Below are 18,404 nucleotides of genomic sequence, written 5' to 3'. Positions count from 1 at the left end.
TGTCCTCTCTGCAGAGCTGTAAAATTTGAGCACTTTGGGACTGACGAGTTACCTGTTTTTTGTTTTTTTTTTTGTGTGCATTTTTTCCCCCCCCCCCCCCTTCCCATTCCCGCATATACACAGTATGCTGGCAAAGGCCCATACTTTTTGTGGGAAATCAACCTTTACTCCAGTTTTCCAAGTATCCCTTTAATATTTTAAAGGTTATAGATACTTTGAAATATAAAATATCTACACGGTAAACTCTAAAGCTCTACAGGCCATCCATTTTTTTCCTAGAGACTAAAAATGTCTCATTCTGAAAAGAGGCTTTTTTAAAAATCTCATTGTCTACAGTTAATTCTAAAAATCAGTGCTATTAGGTGGCTCATCAGATTTCTTCTATTAGTGCAGTAAAAATACTGAAACAAAACAATAGTGAAACGTTGGCTTACGGAAAGCTTTTAAAGTAAGTGTGAACTAAAGTATAAAATAAAAGCATAGTTAAATAGGTAAGAGTGCCAGTGTCTATGATAAGCTCTGCTAATTGGTGGATTACCAACCTCTAGGTTAAAAACTCCCTAATTCTTACCTAGCAAAAGCTGTTCAGTGAGAACATGCTCATTGAAACAGAAATGGGTGCCTATATGGTTTTCAGTGAAACTTGGTATGTATATATGAGATGGAGCTGCATATTTCCTCTACATTAAATAGTTCCTGATACAACATAGGATAGTAATCAAGATACTACTCTCATTCTGAAATGTTTCATGTGCATCAGTATTAGTAAATAAAGCATGAAAGCAAGCTGTGAAATATGTATCTGTGTCTTGTCAAAATGCTGTTCTAATGCAAGTCATGGAAACTCCTCAAAATTGCGTGACAGTTACATTCCCAAGGTCTGTGGCAGGAAATGGTCCCTCTTAGCACTCTGTGTTACGAAGCGCCCCCCTTTAAACCACTGCATAAAACCTCTGCAAGTTCTTACTGCAGTATAATGTTGCACCGGGTGCTTAACTTCCATGAGCAAGTTTTGCCTCTCTGAACTACTGAAGGTTTTTAGCATTCCTTCTGTGTATTAACATCATTGCGCTCCTTGTATTTTTCTGTTTATTCTAGTAGGAATACAGCCCTGGTCCTGTAGAACCAACTTGCTGGTGTTTCTGAAAGTGTTGGACCAGATTTCTGTGCAGGTGACTGTGCTCTAGGAACTAGTTAGGTGTTAGCTCGAATACGCTTACTGACATACTTGCAAGAATACACGTAGAGAGAATTTTAGTTGTCCTGAGCAACAAACACACCAGAGGCATTTGGAGTACTATCAACAGTCAGCCTGCAAGCTTGCAAACACTCCTGACTGTGGCAAACTGAGGCTGGAGGTAGTAAAAACAAACAAACAAGCCCAACCCTCTAATTCTGTTGATGTGCTTTAATATCTGTGTGTCTGGAGGAGTAGAGTAGTTCTTTCCTGTTGTCCCGACTAGTGTATCTCCATCTGCAGAAAACCTGGTGATCCCAGGTGAGATCAAGTGGTCAAACCATGAATACATCCTAATGGTCAGTGTTTGAGAGCGTGCTTCAGCCAGATAATGAAAGCAGGTTCTGCCCAGTGAGACTGCATGAGCAATCTGTGACAGGGGTTACCACGCAGATCAGTGCATACAAAAGTGAGGGTGTTCTTTGTCTGACCAGGCCTGAGTCAGCTCCTCCTCTTTGAAGCTGAATTCTGAGTTAGGATGTTTCTTTTTACCTCAATTTCCTAGCAACCTGTGTCTAATGATTGTACGGATGACTTTGACAACAGATGTTTACTTCTTGTTAGTAACTAGTGTTAAAGTTTTTTGTCCTTTTTTTTTTTTTATTTAATGAATAAAGCACCCAGTCAATTAAAAGAGATGCTTATACATGGACTCCCTTGTGATTTGGAGGAGAAATACATTTTTTCATACCATGTTTGTATGAATAAAACATTTTTAAACATGAGAGAAGGTTGAGATGGATGGAGGTTAAAAGTCCCTGCTAGAGTAGGGAAGGGGAGAGAAATCCATTACTGGAATAGAAGTCTGTGTGCTAGGGAGATTAAAACTTTCTTCAAGGAAGTGCTGAGATAGACTGCTTGGAGTGAAATGCTTTTGGCACTCTGGATCTCCATAATGGGATCTCCATAATGCTATGGAAGTATATGTTGACAGCTTAGTTTCATTAAAAGTGAACTCTATTTTTCTTTGTTACTTTTTGTTTTTGGTGCAGGGAGATGGGAGGGGTGGCAAAAGTCTTGAGAGCTTTGTGAGCTGGATCAGTGGACTATTATTAATTCTTAATGTTATATCTTAGCATGGGTATTGAATGTGCCCCAAAGTATTTAGATGTCTCAAAAGTATCCAGTCCTGCTCTGATGTATTATATATGGAGGCTTTGTGTTTTTTTTTTTTTTAAGAGGATAAAAATGTAGAGTATTAAATTTTTGAACTGGACTAATGAAAAGATTAAGTGAATTGTTTTCTTTTGACATGAGTCAGTTGTACTTTCTTGGATACTGAGAGTCTTAAAGGTCACTACTTCAAATTGGCTTTTGTGAATTAAAAAAAAAAAATCTTTTTTTCCTCATGAAATTGGAAAATAATGGTTAAAAAGGATTCACAGCTCTAGAGAACTGATAGTGTCCTGGATTCCAACTGAAGTTGACTGTGATTCTATCATGTATTAAGACCACCTCTTCTTTCTCTCTAGTCTGAAGGCTGTTTCCGGGCAGTGTAGCTCAGTATACCAAGAGGTAACCCTTACACTGACTGGATGTTTCTCTGGGTTGCTTTCACATAGTGATTGTCAAAAAAGCACGTCTGGACACAACATGGAATCTGGGCTAAACCCTTCACCTACCAGTATAATTCTCACCCAAACTGGAGCAGCACCACTGGCCTTGACAAACCTCATGCCTCTGACATGTGAGTGGTCCCCTGGGGAAATAGTGTGTGGGAACTGTGAACAGAACTGTATGCAGAGGTATTCAGTACTGATGGCTGGGTGACACGGTGTGTAATGGAGCCACATGGAGTTAACCAGTTAATCTGAAAATTGAAAATAATCTGCTCCGTCAGTGTATATATGTAGTTTCACTTCATGTGCATCTCCAGTACTGAATTAAAGAGTTCAAAGTCTGGAATATATATTGATTTGTAGGCCTGTTTCCCTTTGGGGGATAAGGAAGCTATAGCACATTTCACCTACTTTTAGAAGTCTGCAGATTAATAGGACATTTAAATTAGGTTACATTTTGCCTTATGCTGTAAAAGAAGCATGGGGAGCCAACAGTATGTAAGCGTATTTTTGCAGGCATTGCAGAAACAAAACTTTCTAGCATTTGAGAAACTTAAGGGATATGCTTTATTCATAAAACACATGGACTACTCATCTTAAGTTCTGTTGGTGATAAATGGAGTCTTCTATAGCCTGAAAGGGGCTTGGAAAATCTGCCTTGTCTTTACAAAAGTTCATGCAAAGGTGTCCTTATCAAAACAGTCTAAACAAAAAATGGGTAAAAAGCTATTTGCCTTCTAATCTAGAGGATTTTAATGAAATGCAACAGAACAGACGATCAAAGGTGCATAAAAATACACATCTGTATTCCTTTCCTGCCTGCTGAAAGAGGGATAGAAGGAAATGCTGGAAGCTTGGTGGTGCAGCAGAGCTACCAAAGTACTGTTGAGGCTGCATAGTCTGCCAGCCAGAGACTCCGTGCACAGCCCTTTTGGGGAGGGAGTGGGAGCCTTGGGGAGAAGGATTTTAAAGGACTGTTCTTGGTAAATACTTTGATTACAGCAAGGGACACTACCATGCTGAAAGGAGAAAACTATAAAAGCTGGATGGGAATTAAAATACCTGTCACTTCTCAGTGTTCTCTTAATATTGGCGAGCAGCAGTGAGAAGGAAACCTGTTAAGATTTGCTTTGTGCCCAGAACAGGACCAGATTGATCCATCATCCTTAGGGCTGTTGTTGTAACAACTGGTCTTTGTTACGGCTTCTACCAGACAGTGGTGCTGGTTCACAATCCCAAACTGTGACAAGGTGCTGTTTTGAAAGAAATATTCCTTGAGATTAAATGGTTCTTACCATTGCAATAAGACCAGGCGTGGAAGCATGACTTTTTGAAGCCTTCTGCTCACTTGGGTTGTCAAGAATTTCCTGTTCGTGGGTGCCCTTTTTGGCCTGATGTCCAAGTCCACTGGTATTCAGAGAAATAATGGCAGGTCTTCACTGTGCCACAGTTCATGAAAGGTGTGCAGCTGGTGTGCAGTGCCATCTTCATAGGGCAGCAATACCACCTTGTATTGGTGATACCAAGCATGTGCAGTGTGAGCTCACACATTGCTTGCTGAGGAAAAGCATGTGCAGTATGGCTGTAACCTCTAGAACTGGTGTATTTTATCACTGCATGAGTCTCCCATACAACTTGAACACTGTCAGAACAGTGGTTAGCTGCTTTACTCTCATTCACTGAGGAGAGATCTATCTTGATGTTATTGAGACTGAGATAAACATCTGTTGGCTTTGTGCTCCTGGTTTTCAGTTGGGAAGCTAATGCATTACTTTATTCTGAGAGTTTCAGAAATAGTAACCATGCAGATGTTCATCCCTGATTGACCAGGTCCGTCTGTTCTAGTATCAGGACTACGCTTGCCTTTTGTGAACAGTTCTCATGCTCCTTTTCTTAAGTCTGCCAATAGATCTGAAAGTGCAGCAGTTGCAACAAAGTCTAGGAACATCAGTACACTTGGAAGTTTTTTAGTTCACTGTGATGTTAGTGTAAAATGAGGCTTTCTGCCTAAAATAGCAGAGTATGAAGCATGATTCTTGGTCAAATAAGGGAGCTTAGACTAAGGACCAGTACTAGCCTGCAATGGAATGCTGTAGTACTAACAACAAAAGTCACTTACACGTGTACAAACACAAATCTGCAAGAATGTGGCAGATAATCCAGAAATATATTCATCTGGAAGCTCAGAAATCTCAGCAACGTGGAACTAGGAGGGAATGTGTTTAACAGTGGTAGTGCTGGCAAAGATGAGTAACCGGGTGAGTTCCATGTTTTATGAACAACATTCTAGCAAAGCGTACATTAGATCTTCAGACCTGGAAACTTCCTTCATTTGGGCAGCCTAATGAAGTAAAATCACAACAAACTGGTGTCTTATGTGCAGCTTCCAACCCTTGTGCCCTTGGAGGTTCCAGTCTTCCCACCTAATTTGTCTAGGGATATCAGAAAAACTCAGGTACTTAGCTGTAAATTGATGGATTAAGCTCTTAAGACTTGGGGAAAAGAACACATTTCCTCAGTGTGAGGTAAGTATTCCAAAACTCTTTTCTGGATGCATCATGAAGACAAACTTAAGGTGAGAATAGCATTCATAGTATTTAATTTTCTGTAGTTGAACTTGGTTACTTCTGATCTGTGGACATCCTTTTGATGGAATATTTGATAACTTTTACCTCACATGCCAAACTGTGGTGTTGCAATCTGATTGTCCACTGCTTTGTGTGGGAGGTTTTGTGTTCATCTGTAGAACCTACATAACACTATGATGAACGTGTGTTCAAGATGGGAAGCCCCCCCCCTTTTTCTTTTTAGTGTCAGGAGATGTGGACTGCTGTAATTTTTTGGTGAAATTGTTTACCCAATGGGCTGTGACTTGGATTCCAAGTCTAAGGTTGGAGAGACTATGGAGGGGATCTTCATTTGGACTTGATAGTGTTTTTTTTATGTAGATATCAGGAATCCTGTTCCTAAACTTGAATACACCTTTGGAAGGTCACTTTCAGTTATCTCCAAATCAAGGAAATTACTGGACATTGGCACAGACAACTTCTTATGTTTTTGTTCTATGACCATGCTTTTCCAGATTTTGAATTTGTCTTTGCAAGACATAATAATGCTGTGCCCTTACCTATAGGTCTCCATCCCACCATTCAGGTATAAATAATTAAAAATATTTTATAACATTATTTAGAATAAAGATTGTTTAATATAAAAATATAGTTTTGACTTGCTGAATTAAGTTTTCCAATAAATATAGCGTGGATTCCACCAAACAGAGGAGACATGTAATGAAGCTGCAGATGTTTACAATTCCACTGATAGTTGAGACTTTTTTTTTTTATTACAGCTAGCCTTTTCCTGAGCATGTGAGGCAAAAAAGTAACTATACTTACTAATGAGTTTACATCTTCATCCTTGAGGGGGCTGCGAAATGTTAAAAACAAATCAGGAGCCTTCCTAATTTCTTCAAACTTCAGGAAATGGTATTTCTTCACAGCTGCTTATTTCCCTAGTCTATGCTTTTTCTTACTGTGTATGTCTGGTGTATAGGTACATATGCCTATATTTACATACCCAATAGGTAAAGGGGAATGTTACTAATACACAAAAACTGACATATTTTCACAATCACAAAGAACAGGTTGGCTAGTAAAATGCCTTCCTGTATAGTATCTGCTACAAAAGATCAGGAAATGGAGGAAAAAAAAATCATTTGCTTGACAGAATCTCTGTATTCCGTGCATATGTTATACTCACATTGGTGGTGTGTGTGAAGCTAAAATCTTGCAGGAGAACCTGTCAGTTGAGAGGGGAAGAAACTTTTTTTGGCTTGAATCCATTTTCTGATGACAAATCAGCTGAGGACAGTGCAGGTGCTGAACATGGAGGTATACAAGATACACAGGTTTTCTTCCTTTTTCTTGAAATCCCTGAACTATTGGAAAGTTGAGCTTTTTCATTAGCTGGAGAGCAATCGTGGAAAGATGCTCAAGTGTGTCCTGAGTGGTTTGGGGTGCAACTGGAAGAAATGAATGGGGGGAGAATATACATTAAGGGATGTGTTATTGTTTTTGTTATTTTTTTTAATATATATATATGTGGTCAGTAATTTGAGTATTATTAAAGTCATGGATGGTTGGAAGGACATTGAGGGGAAAATGTTAGTCTTCCCTAGGGAACTATTACAGTTGGGATACTGAGTGAACAGAGTTGTGGTTTGACCTTGCCACAGCCTTCTTGTGGGAGGAGTGCTACATATTCCTTGGAGACCTTATAGAATTGGTGGTACAATATTAAGAAAGCTAGGACAGCTTAAATACTTGAAGTTGATCTTAGTTGACCTAATGAGATTCTTTCTCACTAGGGCTTGCTTCAGTTGTGTCTATAATTATTTCCTTAAATTTATCAGTTGTCTGCTAAAGGTTTGTAAGTTCCAGCCTTAAGTTGTGCTGTGTGGTTGACTTAGATCTAGGAGCTTTCTTCTGTATTTGACAACAAATGCTGAGGTCTGCTCCAGTACCTCAGTACTACAATGGTGTGACATAAATTGAACTTACTTCAGGATGCATTGTGGACTGAAATTAGAAGTATGTATGGTTGTATACTGATTAAATACCCTAATAAAGTTACCAGTTCATGTTGTCCAGGTTTCATCATCTGTGCTGATTGAATTCAGCAGGTGACAATGGCAGGGCTCACAACAGCTGACAAGTTTGGCTGCCTCAGTTGAATTGGTACAGCTTAATAATGGAAAATGATGGTTAAAGTAGGGTCTGTGAGGAAACAAAATAAAGGGAATTAATGCAGATCTAGATTTCAAGATAAAAGTTCATGATAAATTTTAAAATTTGGGCAAAATTATTAGATCCGATATCAAGGCATGCATTGTGCAGAACACTTTTTTTAACCAGTATGCTCTGAAGGCACTATTTTTTCCTTTCTGCTGATTCATCTGTTATTAAATTTCTATTAAGTATTTGAAAATAATTGATATATTTGTAGTAATAAATGTGCAAAATTAAATAAAATAATAAAATGTGCAAAAAAAAAGTCTTGTATAAATTTGTTTGAATGAACTAGTACACAGGAACTATATCTGCTATATGCCTCTACCAGGTGCCTAATCAAACTGAGAACTGGAAGAGCTTCTAGGTTAAGTTCATGCCATGACACTAGAGGTGGAAATACTCTAAAATAAATACCCAACTTTCTTTGGTCAAATGTAAAGTTTTCAGAATTTTAATAGGATAAGTATTATAATATTGTGTCTTAAATGAAGGAAACTCAGTGGTGACAGAACTTTGCATGTTGTGTTTTGTATAAACTGCTCTGGAATAGAAGTTAGCTAGCTGTTGCCATGTCTGAACAGTTGGTGGCTCCAATGCTTTGCAGCTGTCAGTATGCGTAATGCCAAAATAAGCTAATTCAGTTCTAGCTGTATATATTGAATTAGTTATAAACTTAGAATGACAGACTTAGTAAATAGCCAAACACTCCCAGCTTGCACTTTAAGCCATTATGTAAGAACCCTTCTTATAAACAAGCACTAACTCCAATATTCCTGTCAAACATGATAAAATGTAAGAGTCTACCTTGCAAAATGCCAATTCAGAATCGGAAGCAATGTTCCTGAAACCAGCACAGCTGACAGACCACTCCTACTCCATATTGCAGGATTGCACAGGCAAGACAGATGACAGCTATCCTGACCAAAAAGGGGGCAGGGGAAAATAGTCAAACAGCTTCTAGGAGAGAGGCAGGGAGGAGCATGTCTACTATGTAGTCAATCTTTAAACTGAGAGACAGGCAACTACTTACATGCCTAAAAAGGGAAATGTTTTGTTTTGACTTGAAATAAAGGGTTTAGAAGGCCGTGGAGTTTGTTCGAGTAAGATCATAATTTGAGAAGAGCCCATGCTGGTGAGCTGTCATTTTTGTTCATGTGACTGCATTAAACAGAACTTGAGTGGAATTGAGAACTTTGTAGAAAGCGTTAGTTCTAGAAATCTGCAAGAAACCTTGGATAAAAAATAAAGTAGAAACTGAACTAGGAATTTCCAGGGATGTGTGTTGCATTTTTTTGGGTCTTTTTTTTTTTTAACGTTTTGGTCCCTGAAAATATAACTGAAGAGATGTAAACTCAGGGAAGAGTTTTCCATGTTTTGCAGGAAAAGAAAAAAGTAGAATTAATTTCTCCTTTTTTTTAAAAAAAAAAAAGTTTAACTGAAATATTTCTATTGCACTGTCCTGAACTATTGTAGCTACTTTATGTTCCTATTTTCGTTTTTGCCTTGTTTCTCACCTGTTTTTGTATTACCATGTTTCCTTCTTTAAACTTCTGTAGCTTATCACAGAACAGCCCTGCTGGACAAAAGCATGAGGATACCAACCTTTCAGATACGGTTTAACCCTCAGAACTAGTGAGGTAGAGAGCAGCCTGAGAAGTAGGCCACTATGAGTCAACGTGAGACTGCAGTCTGTGTAGCTTTTGTATTTCTGTAGGGTTGAGTGTTACACACTGATGAAGCTGTCTTGGGGCAGTGGCAGCAGAGGGGACAGTACTGGCCATATGCAAACAAAATTCCTTGCAAAGACCACTTTTTTTTCTGTTTCCTGGAGAAGAGAAAAGAACAAAAATAGCCCTGCTGAGCAGAATCTGCATGACAGTTTGGATTGCTCTATAAAATCATGCTATCTTTGCAATATTTCATCAAACAGTATATTCTAGCAAAATGATGCAAAAATAAATATTATTCAACTTGTACGTTCATTGTTTTGGCTTATAAAGTTAAGATTTCTGAACTCTTTAACTCTTCTTGATGTATACAAAGTCATCCAGGACTTGCACTTAAAGACAAGACTGGAATGCAGTTAGAGGTACAATATTTACAGTGATTATGAAAAGAGTGCTGCTTTAGCTTTTCCTTTGAGCCTATAGAAACACTTCAGATGTTTTTTTCTGTTTTGGTATTATTTTACTATTTCTAGTATTTTAAGCTACCAAGTGTTCATGAATTCTGATGAAACGTAAGATTAAACTTAGATGCTCTGTATTGTCTTTACGGTGCTTTGGAATGCTATGTGGGTAACAGTAGGCTAACTTTTCTAAATATTTACATGCTGTAATGTCCAACTCTTGTTCATAGAGTGGATTTGTAAGACTCAAAGTAGGTGTTTCTCACATGCAATATTTAGTTTCCTTGAGATGTATGTTAATGCTATTGGTGAGATGGAAATGCATGCAGTTCAGAGATCCATTTCTAGGGTATGCCTTAAGCTAGGCAGCTCATAAGCTGGAAGCCTTCCCAGTTAATTTATTTTTTTTCCTATGCAGAAGGAAGTTCAGTTGCTCTGGGTGGTGATAAAGGGTGGTATGAGAATTGGTGGTACGTATGTATCTCCATAATCATGCTTTTTTGTTTCATTTTTATATTGAGAACCTAGGCCTAACTATTCCCATATATTAGGTTATCTGTTTACAAAGTGGAGAACTAAATGAGAAGTACAACTTAATAGGTAGTTCAGGAACAACGTAAAACCTTGTTGTTTTGTGGCTGGTTTTGTTGTCTGAAGTAATCAAACTTCCACTTGAAGCTTTTTCTGTAACAGGCATTTCTGATCTCATACCTGTAACTCCCCAAAAGTATCCACTAACTAGTAATTAGGGGCAGGTAGACATTCACATCATTATATACAGTGTGGTTTTCATGAAATGTAAGGCTAGAAATTGACTTACAATGTTTTGAAGTTCCTTCCCAAGCTCATAAATGCTTTATGTAATGGTGTAAATTGCATCTTGTTAAATATACAGTGATTTATGAAGAGAGCATGAGATGTAGTTAGGGAGGCTCAACAGCCCTTCAATAGAAAAATATAGCTCTATTTTGCTTATTTATAGTGCAGAAAGAGATCTGCACTAGAACTTCAAGATGAAATACCTGATCATAAGTCAATGGAGACTGGAGTCCAGTATTGACTTCAATACCTCAACTTGGTGGACTGAAGTTCTGCTCTATCTCAGGCCAGTTGCTACAACTATGATAGTGTTGGGATAACCTCAGAAAGACTTTGTGCAGCCATATCACTTTCAAAATAAACTAATATCTGGTTTGCTCACCAGGGAGAGGTGTGGAAAGCTTGAATCATGTCAGACAAATGCTGCTAGATTCTTTTGCCCTAAATGTGTTAATGGGACTAAAGAAAATGAGGGTGTTTGCTGTTATTTTACAAGATATGACAAAATTACTGTATTTTGGGCTGAACCCTAGATTTGGTAGGTGTTCTTTCACTTAATCTATGGATTTAGATGGGACCTAGTATTGACGTAGGTATAGGTCACCTGCTCAACACTGGCAGGGTGCAGTTACTAACAGTCTGCTTCTAAACAAGAGTCTGAGAGCCATTGCTGATGGAACTTAAGCCCTTATTGACTTCTGGCAGTGCCTAGGTTTGTCTAAATGACAATTAAGAATGACTAAATTCTGTATTTAATGCCCATGTATCAGGCCCCTTTAACTGCCTGGATTACATCTCATGAATCTGGAACTAGGATTCCAGGTTAGGAAGAAGTAAAGTGATCCATTGTTGATCCCTATGGGCAGAACTTGGTGCAGAATTAAACTTCAGAGTTGTGGCAGGATTGTTTTCAGTTTTGTTCTACAAACAGTAAACCATACTATGAAAAACATGAGAGCTGAGGGAAAAACACCAAAAAGAGTCATAGCTCTGTGGGTTTTTTTTTTTTTTTTTTTTTTTTTTTTCATTTAGGGCTGAAATAGCATTGTGCAAACTATCTTCTAACTTTGCTGTTCATGGCAGCTGTATGCTAGGGGCTGCAGAGACACAAAGACACCTTTTATCTGTGAGTATCAGCTTGCAGATCATAAACTATTAGTAGAAATAGCATGATACTGTAAAATAGGGTCTGGAGTAGTGAGAGATGCTGTAACTTGGGGTTTATTGCTATTATTATTACTCTCCACCTACAAAAACTGAAAAGCTGGGCATCAGCAAGAGTCATAATAAATGCTTCACCACTTGCAAGAGCATAAGGAATAGTAAATAGCTGACATGGTGAATGATACCAGTTACAGTATGAGCATTTATACAAGTGAATGTTGACTTACCTGCTAATCCATTAGGATGGTAACTGTCCTTGTTGAACAAGTATCTGATTGCAAAGTTTCCTTGGGCATTGCTGTTCTGATGAAGTAAAAGTAATGCAAACATCACATGTGGACTAAGGGAAATAAATTCACCTCTCTAGGCATGATGAAACTTGAATACTTTTATCAACTGATAGGAATGGTTCTCCCTTTGTGACATGCAGGAAAAGGAATAGGTGCTCCCTGTGTCTTACGTGCTTAGGGGTGACCAAAATAGCATGTTAACCTTGTGTAAATGTTTCAGAGAAGAATATTTAAGTATCAAGAGAAGTGCATGCATTTTTTCAATACTGATGATGGTAAACGGTGATATTGAATGCAGACTTCTTTTATTAGGAACAGAATGCGGAGCTGTACTTCCAGTTACATGCACACCTACCTTTCTGTGTTGTGAGTATTCTGTGTAAGTTGCTGCTTTCCTTTGCTGCTGTCTTCCTTACTGGGCATTCCCTCTTAGAGAAACACTGCAGATGGTCTTGTCTGATAATGTCTTAATTGGATGGCCCAAGTTAAATATCTTGAAAGCAAGATGAGCGATACTAATTGAAAGTAAACAGAATAAGAATGTTCAACAGGAGGATATCTGAGGAAGTCCCCATGGGAACACTGTACCTAGCAGTAAGAAGTACTTTTGAAAGTACACTGATTGCTGAGCCATCCTTGAAGTATAAATTATTAATTAAATAAAACCTGTATGAAAAAATATGTATGCAATTACATAGGGGATACATTTCTCTGTGAATGATTGAACTCATAAATTACTGTAAAGAACTGAAGCTCTTCTAGGCAGGCAGCATGCAATGCCTACACTTCTAAAACCTTTTTTTTACCTTTAAGGGAAGCAGTAGTGATTTTTTTTTTTAAAAAAAAAAAAGGGGGGGGGGAAGGGGAGAGAAAGGGGGGACAAGGCTCCTCCTGCCAGGAGCAGGCTCTCCCCCGCAGCTGGCAGGGGACTGCCCACTGGGGGTGTCATCGAGAGCAGCGCCACTCGGGGTCTGGTGGTGTTTTTTGGGGATTCTGGCCCTGGTGGTATTGTGGGGAGTGGGACGATGCTGCCAGGAGATACGCAGGGACAGGGCATGGGGACACAAGGGGTGGTCGGGGCAAAATGTACTGGGGGTACACATTGATTAGTGTTCTGCAATAATAGCAGAAGGGCGTTTGTTACGTGGTTTCCACGAAGAATGGACCCCATGGCACGGACCCATATTGGAGCAGTGCTTGAAGAGCTGCTGCCTGTGGGCAGCCCCCACAGGATCACCTCGGGAAAGACTGCATCCTGTGGGGGGGACCCCGTGTGGAGCAGGGGCAGGGAGTGACCGACAGAGGAGGTGAAGTACCATAGACTGACCGCAGCCCCCATTCACTGTTCCTCTGCGCTGCTTGGGGAGAGGCGAAAGTGTTTTTAGTCTGCTGTTATTTTCTCACTGCCCTAGCCTGTTAGCGATAGGCAATAAACAGTATTATTTTTCTATATTTAGTCCGTTTTGTCTGTCACAAGAGTTTTTGAGTGATCTCCCTGTCCTTATCTCAACCTTTGAGCCCTTTCCATCATATTTTCTCCCGCATTCCTCTGAGGAGGGGAAGTGAGAGAGTGGTGGTGGTGGAGTTCAGCTGCCCAGCTGGGTAAAACCACCAGTGGGGTGTGGTAGGGTGTGGGGGTGGTGGTGGTGGGAGAATGAACTACTGATGCTCTGTTGTTACCAGCAATTATTTCCCCAGCTTTTTGTATCAGCTGTCCCCATGTTGGTAACTCTCTGTAATTGCAAAGAATAAAACAACAGGAAACCTCTAACATTTTCATAAAGATTTTGGGATAAAATTTAGTAACTCAAAAAGAAGATCCACACTCTGACCTGTATTTGTAAATACATTCTCAAACTTTCATAATACTGATATGAACTCTTTCAGTGTTACAGTTAATGGATCCTTAGATGAGCTAAATTTAGAGATGAGTGTGCAATTTTACTGGCCTTACGTAAATTTATGGGGTCATTGGTAGAGTAAGGTAGTGTTATGAATCCAAATGGTGCATAGCTTTTAGTTCTGGTTTACTAGCTTAATGAGCTCAACCTAAAGTAAGAGGAGGAAAAAAAACACCATGCCTTAGTAACTAGAATAGTCCTGCATAACTGGAGGAAAAAAATCATCTGAGTGCTAGGATCCCCCTGCTCTGTTCAAAGCAAAAGGATAGTGTTGGAAGAAGAGCTTACAAAGAGCTTTGGTCATTGAACTAGAAATAGATGCATGGAATTTGCAGCAGGGACAGACATGGTGTGATCATACTAGTCAACACAACAGTCCATGGTCTTAAAGAAAAAGCTTCCTTAATTGCTGTGATGCATGTGAAAGTAATAGTTATGACTCAGCAACAAGAAAGCCTTGAAGAATGACTTAAAGGAGAATGAGAGAGCTTAACGGATGTCTGAACTACTTTCAGATAAATGAAACAACACGAGATAGCGTGGAAGTACTTCCTCATTTCAGAAGCTGAAGATGGAGGCAGGTCTTGTAGTCTTCTGGAAGTGTGAATGCTTTCTGCATCATGGGTGAGATGAGAACAAAGGGATATGCGATCAAAGACGTGTTTGACATGATAAAAGGAATGTGCAAAAAGTAGATGTGGATAAAGCAACCAGTCAGGAAAGCTATTTCTGTAGCAGCCCTCTGAAAGCATCCAGTCAGGGAAGGCAGCACAACCAAATAAAGGGTTTCAGTATTTGCAAGCAAGATGGCAGTCTTAAGAAGAGAATGTTAGATGTATAGGATAAGTAGGAGACTTAAGTGCTGTATGGCCAAAATAATAAAATTTCATTTTAGCTTGATGAGATTCAGAGAGATGAATTGCACTAGAGATTGAGGTAATGTAGTGTTTCTGTTCGTTATGATGAAGGCAAAATGAGAATATGTGAAAGTGCTATTCTTTATTCTGAGCTGACAGCCAGATATCAGTGAGGGGACACCAATGTATATGTCAAAGCTTTGGTCAGGAAAAGATGCAAGACTGTAGCTAATGCTGATGTTTTCTCTCACTAAGTTCCTATATATCCTCATCTTAAAATAAGAAAATCCCTTTCTTATGCATATTGTTGCAAATGCGCAGAAACTTTGTCCAGAATATTTGTTTCATAAAACATGAGCTAGAAGATACATATATTATTCTATAACACTAAAATCAGGAAAGATTCAAAGCGTAAAACCTGCAATAAAAATAAATTGGGTCTCTTAATTAGGCTAAAGTTGTTTCCTTCACAGTTGTTATGCTAAAGTCATTTAGAACAAACTAAAAACCCACAACAAAACAAAGTTTTGTACTAAGCCTGAATCTTCATCTCAAATGAGATAGCTAAAAGGAGTATATATGACTTCTTTCCAAAATAAACTTGCTTTCCCCTTAATTTGTAAAATTGGAGGGTAGAGATTTCAATGAGTTGTAACTGGCAGAAGATGGGATCAGTTCAGTGTAAATCCCTGGAGTCCAGGATCATCAGTTGCTGTTGGCAAACTACTGTGCAGTTGCGATGTAAACAAGAAACTTGCGTTTTTTTAAGAAGTAGGAATACTTGTATTTCTTATCCTGTGAGACTTTTCCCCTCTCCTAATAATTTTCATACATTTATTGTGAATGCTGTGCATGTCTTAGGTGTTGAAGTTGGCATTTCACGATTTCCAGAATTTCCTCTACAATCTTCAAATTGCCGAATAAGATCCCCCACTTTCTGGCTCCGATATCCAAATTATTTTCCCCAATGCTATTTTTCAATATTTAAGAGTATTCTATTCAAGAACTTGTGCTCTACTGACTGACAAGGTATTCATTGTCCATTAATAGCTTACAGACAAGGTATTGCATTCTCAATTATTCCTGTTTTGTTCTAAAACAAATCTTTTTATTTGCAGGGGGACATCATGTTTGCTTTCCCCTCTTTTTCCTCACAAAAGGCCCCAAATCTCTTTTGCTGTAGTTTGCTTCATCAAGATCGTAACCTGTCATCTGCGTTCACTCTCTATATTAAATGTCATGGTTCTGTTTACCAACAGTAGAAGAGCAGTAGAACAAGTTCTGTTAAAGGACATTTCAAATAATGTATGTTGGAATTTGCTGACAGAAGAAGACTGCCAGTCCAAGAGCATAGATGGCAGAAAAAAGGAAATGCTGGTTCTTTCCACTTCTTTCCACTTGTTACCAATTGTCACTTGGCACATGGGATGTCAATATATCCCTTATTGCTTTGCTTAACAGTGAAGTAGTTGATTTCTAATGCAGCTTTTAATAACCGCTGTGTCAATTTGTTACCTTTATTCAAAGGGATGTGTGGAATAATTCATATTCTCCACGTTTTTTGCAGTCTTGCATTGAAATTGCTGCCACAGTTAAAAGATTTAAGTGAGAAGATTTAACTGAGAGCTAGGATAGACTGATGTAAAGTGCTGAATGACCACTGACAGTTTCAAAACTTAGTAAGAAAATATTTCCAGCTACATGGGGTAAGATCATTACAACTTGTGGGCTTCATAAGGGAATCCAACTTGAGGGGATTCTGAATTCTGGCACCACAAAAGCTATTTCAGAGATAACCTGATGAACCCAAGCTGTCTCCCCTATTGCTCCAGCAGCTACCACTGGACATTGTCTCTTAAAATCTGAGATTTTACCGAAATTTTTGAAGTTACCTTAGAGGCAGCTGAGTTTTTGGAGGCACTCTTCAGGAAAGCGCGAGCCTGGCTGGCATCAGAAGGCGAGCTCGCAAAGCCGATCCGCGACCACTGCTGCCAGCTGTGAGCCCGGTGTGCAGCGTCTCTAACAGCAGGTCGCTTTAGGGCTGTCCTAAAGGCGGTTCCTCGGGCTTCCTCCTCGCGCTGCGCTGCCCCTTCCCCTCACACCCGTGCTGCGGGGGTCTCCTCTCCCCTCAGCGCCGCTCCCCGGCCCGGACGGGCCTTCCCCAAGCCCCCATCCCCTGAGGGGCCACCAGAGGCGGGCAGCTCCTTCCCGCGGAGGGTCCCCCACCCCCTCGCACTCTGCGGGCGGGGACCGGGGGTGGGCCCGTCCCGTCCCGCCCGCCCGCAGGGGGAGACTCTGGCGGCTTCCCCCCTCCGCCTCGGCTGCCGGTGGGATCATGGCGGGGAAGAGCCTCGGCGTCCTGCTCCTCCTGGCCGTCACGGTCCCCCGCGGGGCAGGGGAGCCGCGGGGCTGCGAGGCGGTGCGGAAAGTTTTCCAGCTGCGACAGCTCGGGCCCCTCCGGGGGGTGCCGGACTCGCCGCGGGCAGGTAAGGGGGTCTCCGGCCCCTTCCTCCGGGGAGGAGGCGCTGCCCCGGGGAGGGGGCTTCGCCCAGCCCGGGGGTCGCGGTGCCGCTGGACCGGGGCGAGGAGAAGCCGAGTTACCCTGTGCCGAGGGAGAGGGGTTTACACCGCTGTAGCTGCAATTAAATAAATTCCCCGGAAAGCAACGTGTTAAATAGCGGGAACGGGAGTGCAGCCCGGCGTTATGCGGGCAGCGAAACTTTGTAAGCGCGTGCAAAGTGATGTGGCAGATCACACCAGGGAGACCTACCTCGTGCCATCTGCTGCTTGCCTTCTTCCTCCAGCCGTGTGAGTACCTCGGTTGGGTTCAGTGGTGCTCCTCACAGAGTTAAAATGAAGGCCTGCGTGTAAAATCCATTCGTGTTTAGGTGACAGGCGTGACAGTAAACGCGAGTTGATGCTTTCCTGGCAGAAAATGACTTCTGTGTGCGGCGGGAGCTGAATTAACATCCACCCTACTTGGAAACATCAGCCGCCTCCTCCTTTATTTAAGATCATCAGCGTAGTTTTTATTCATTCTGCGAGTTGCGATAAGGCATGCTGTGTTTATTCCTAGAGGAATCACTTCAAAGTACAGCTTTTTGAAGACTCTGGGCTGTAAATTATGCACTGTAATGCTGCGTTACATTTAGGATTATCTGTTATATTTCGGCCACCAGTACTTAGAATAATATACATAGCCTTCTTACTTTGTCTCTAGCTAAAGATTTTATCATCTTCTTCACAAAAAAGGAAATAATTGCTTTTGTTGGAAAGCCTGGCTGGATGGGTACTGTGCAAATGAAGATACTTTATCTGGAAGCTGAAACCTGAGTTGAAGCCCTGTCAGTGATTTAAATGTTTGGTGTTGATTAATTGCGTGAATGACATCAGGATGAATGATAGAGCAGTTGTGGTTGTGTTCTCATTACGTAGTCTGGTGTAGCTGTTACACTTTTCTTCTGCCATTATCATTTATTTTGGCACCAGACATTCACTTGTGTACTGCGGACAGGGAGGAAACGTGTTGCCTCCAGAGGAAACAAGTGTACTACTTTATGCACGTTCCTTCTGTCCTGCTCCTGTCCTCCTCCCTTCCTCTGTAACAGTTCCATGCCACCACTCATTTTCTTCTTTTGACTTTTCTGAATTTCCTGATCCTG

The 18,404-nt window shown here is 40.5% G+C and overlaps 1 protein-coding gene and 1 long non-coding RNA gene across 9 annotated transcripts in view; one reads left to right on the top strand and one right to left on the bottom strand.

Moving 5' to 3' along the window:
• Positions 1–3,334: 3,334 nt before the first annotated feature.
• Positions 3,335–18,164, bottom strand: LOC118162965. The gene is made up of 5 exons (XR_004748749.1): positions 17,513–18,164; positions 12,340–12,499; positions 11,922–11,997; positions 8,388–9,408; positions 3,335–7,568 (listed from the first exon to the last, which is right to left on the bottom strand). It is a non-coding gene; the product is annotated as an uncharacterized LOC118162965 (long non-coding RNA).
• Positions 16,974–18,404, top strand: part of GPC5 (glypican 5) — a 783,354-nt gene continuing 781,923 nt past the window's right edge. For all 8 annotated transcript variants that reach the window (XM_035319367.1, XM_035319357.1, XM_035319387.1 and 5 more), the window contains exon 1: positions 16,974–17,228. In XM_035319367.1, coding sequence (XP_035175258.1) covers positions 17,078–17,228 — 151 coding nt within the window. In that variant the 5' untranslated portion in view covers positions 16,974–17,077. The remainder of the gene's footprint in view (positions 17,229–18,404) is intronic.

Source organism: Oxyura jamaicensis, chromosome 1 (genome assembly GCF_011077185.1).
Source record: "Oxyura jamaicensis isolate SHBP4307 breed ruddy duck chromosome 1, BPBGC_Ojam_1.0, whole genome shotgun sequence".
Lineage (NCBI taxonomy): Eukaryota > Metazoa > Chordata > Aves > Anseriformes > Anatidae > Oxyura > Oxyura jamaicensis.
The sequence above is the reverse complement of the archived record's forward strand: the minus strand, read 5'-3'. Positions and strand labels throughout refer to the sequence as shown.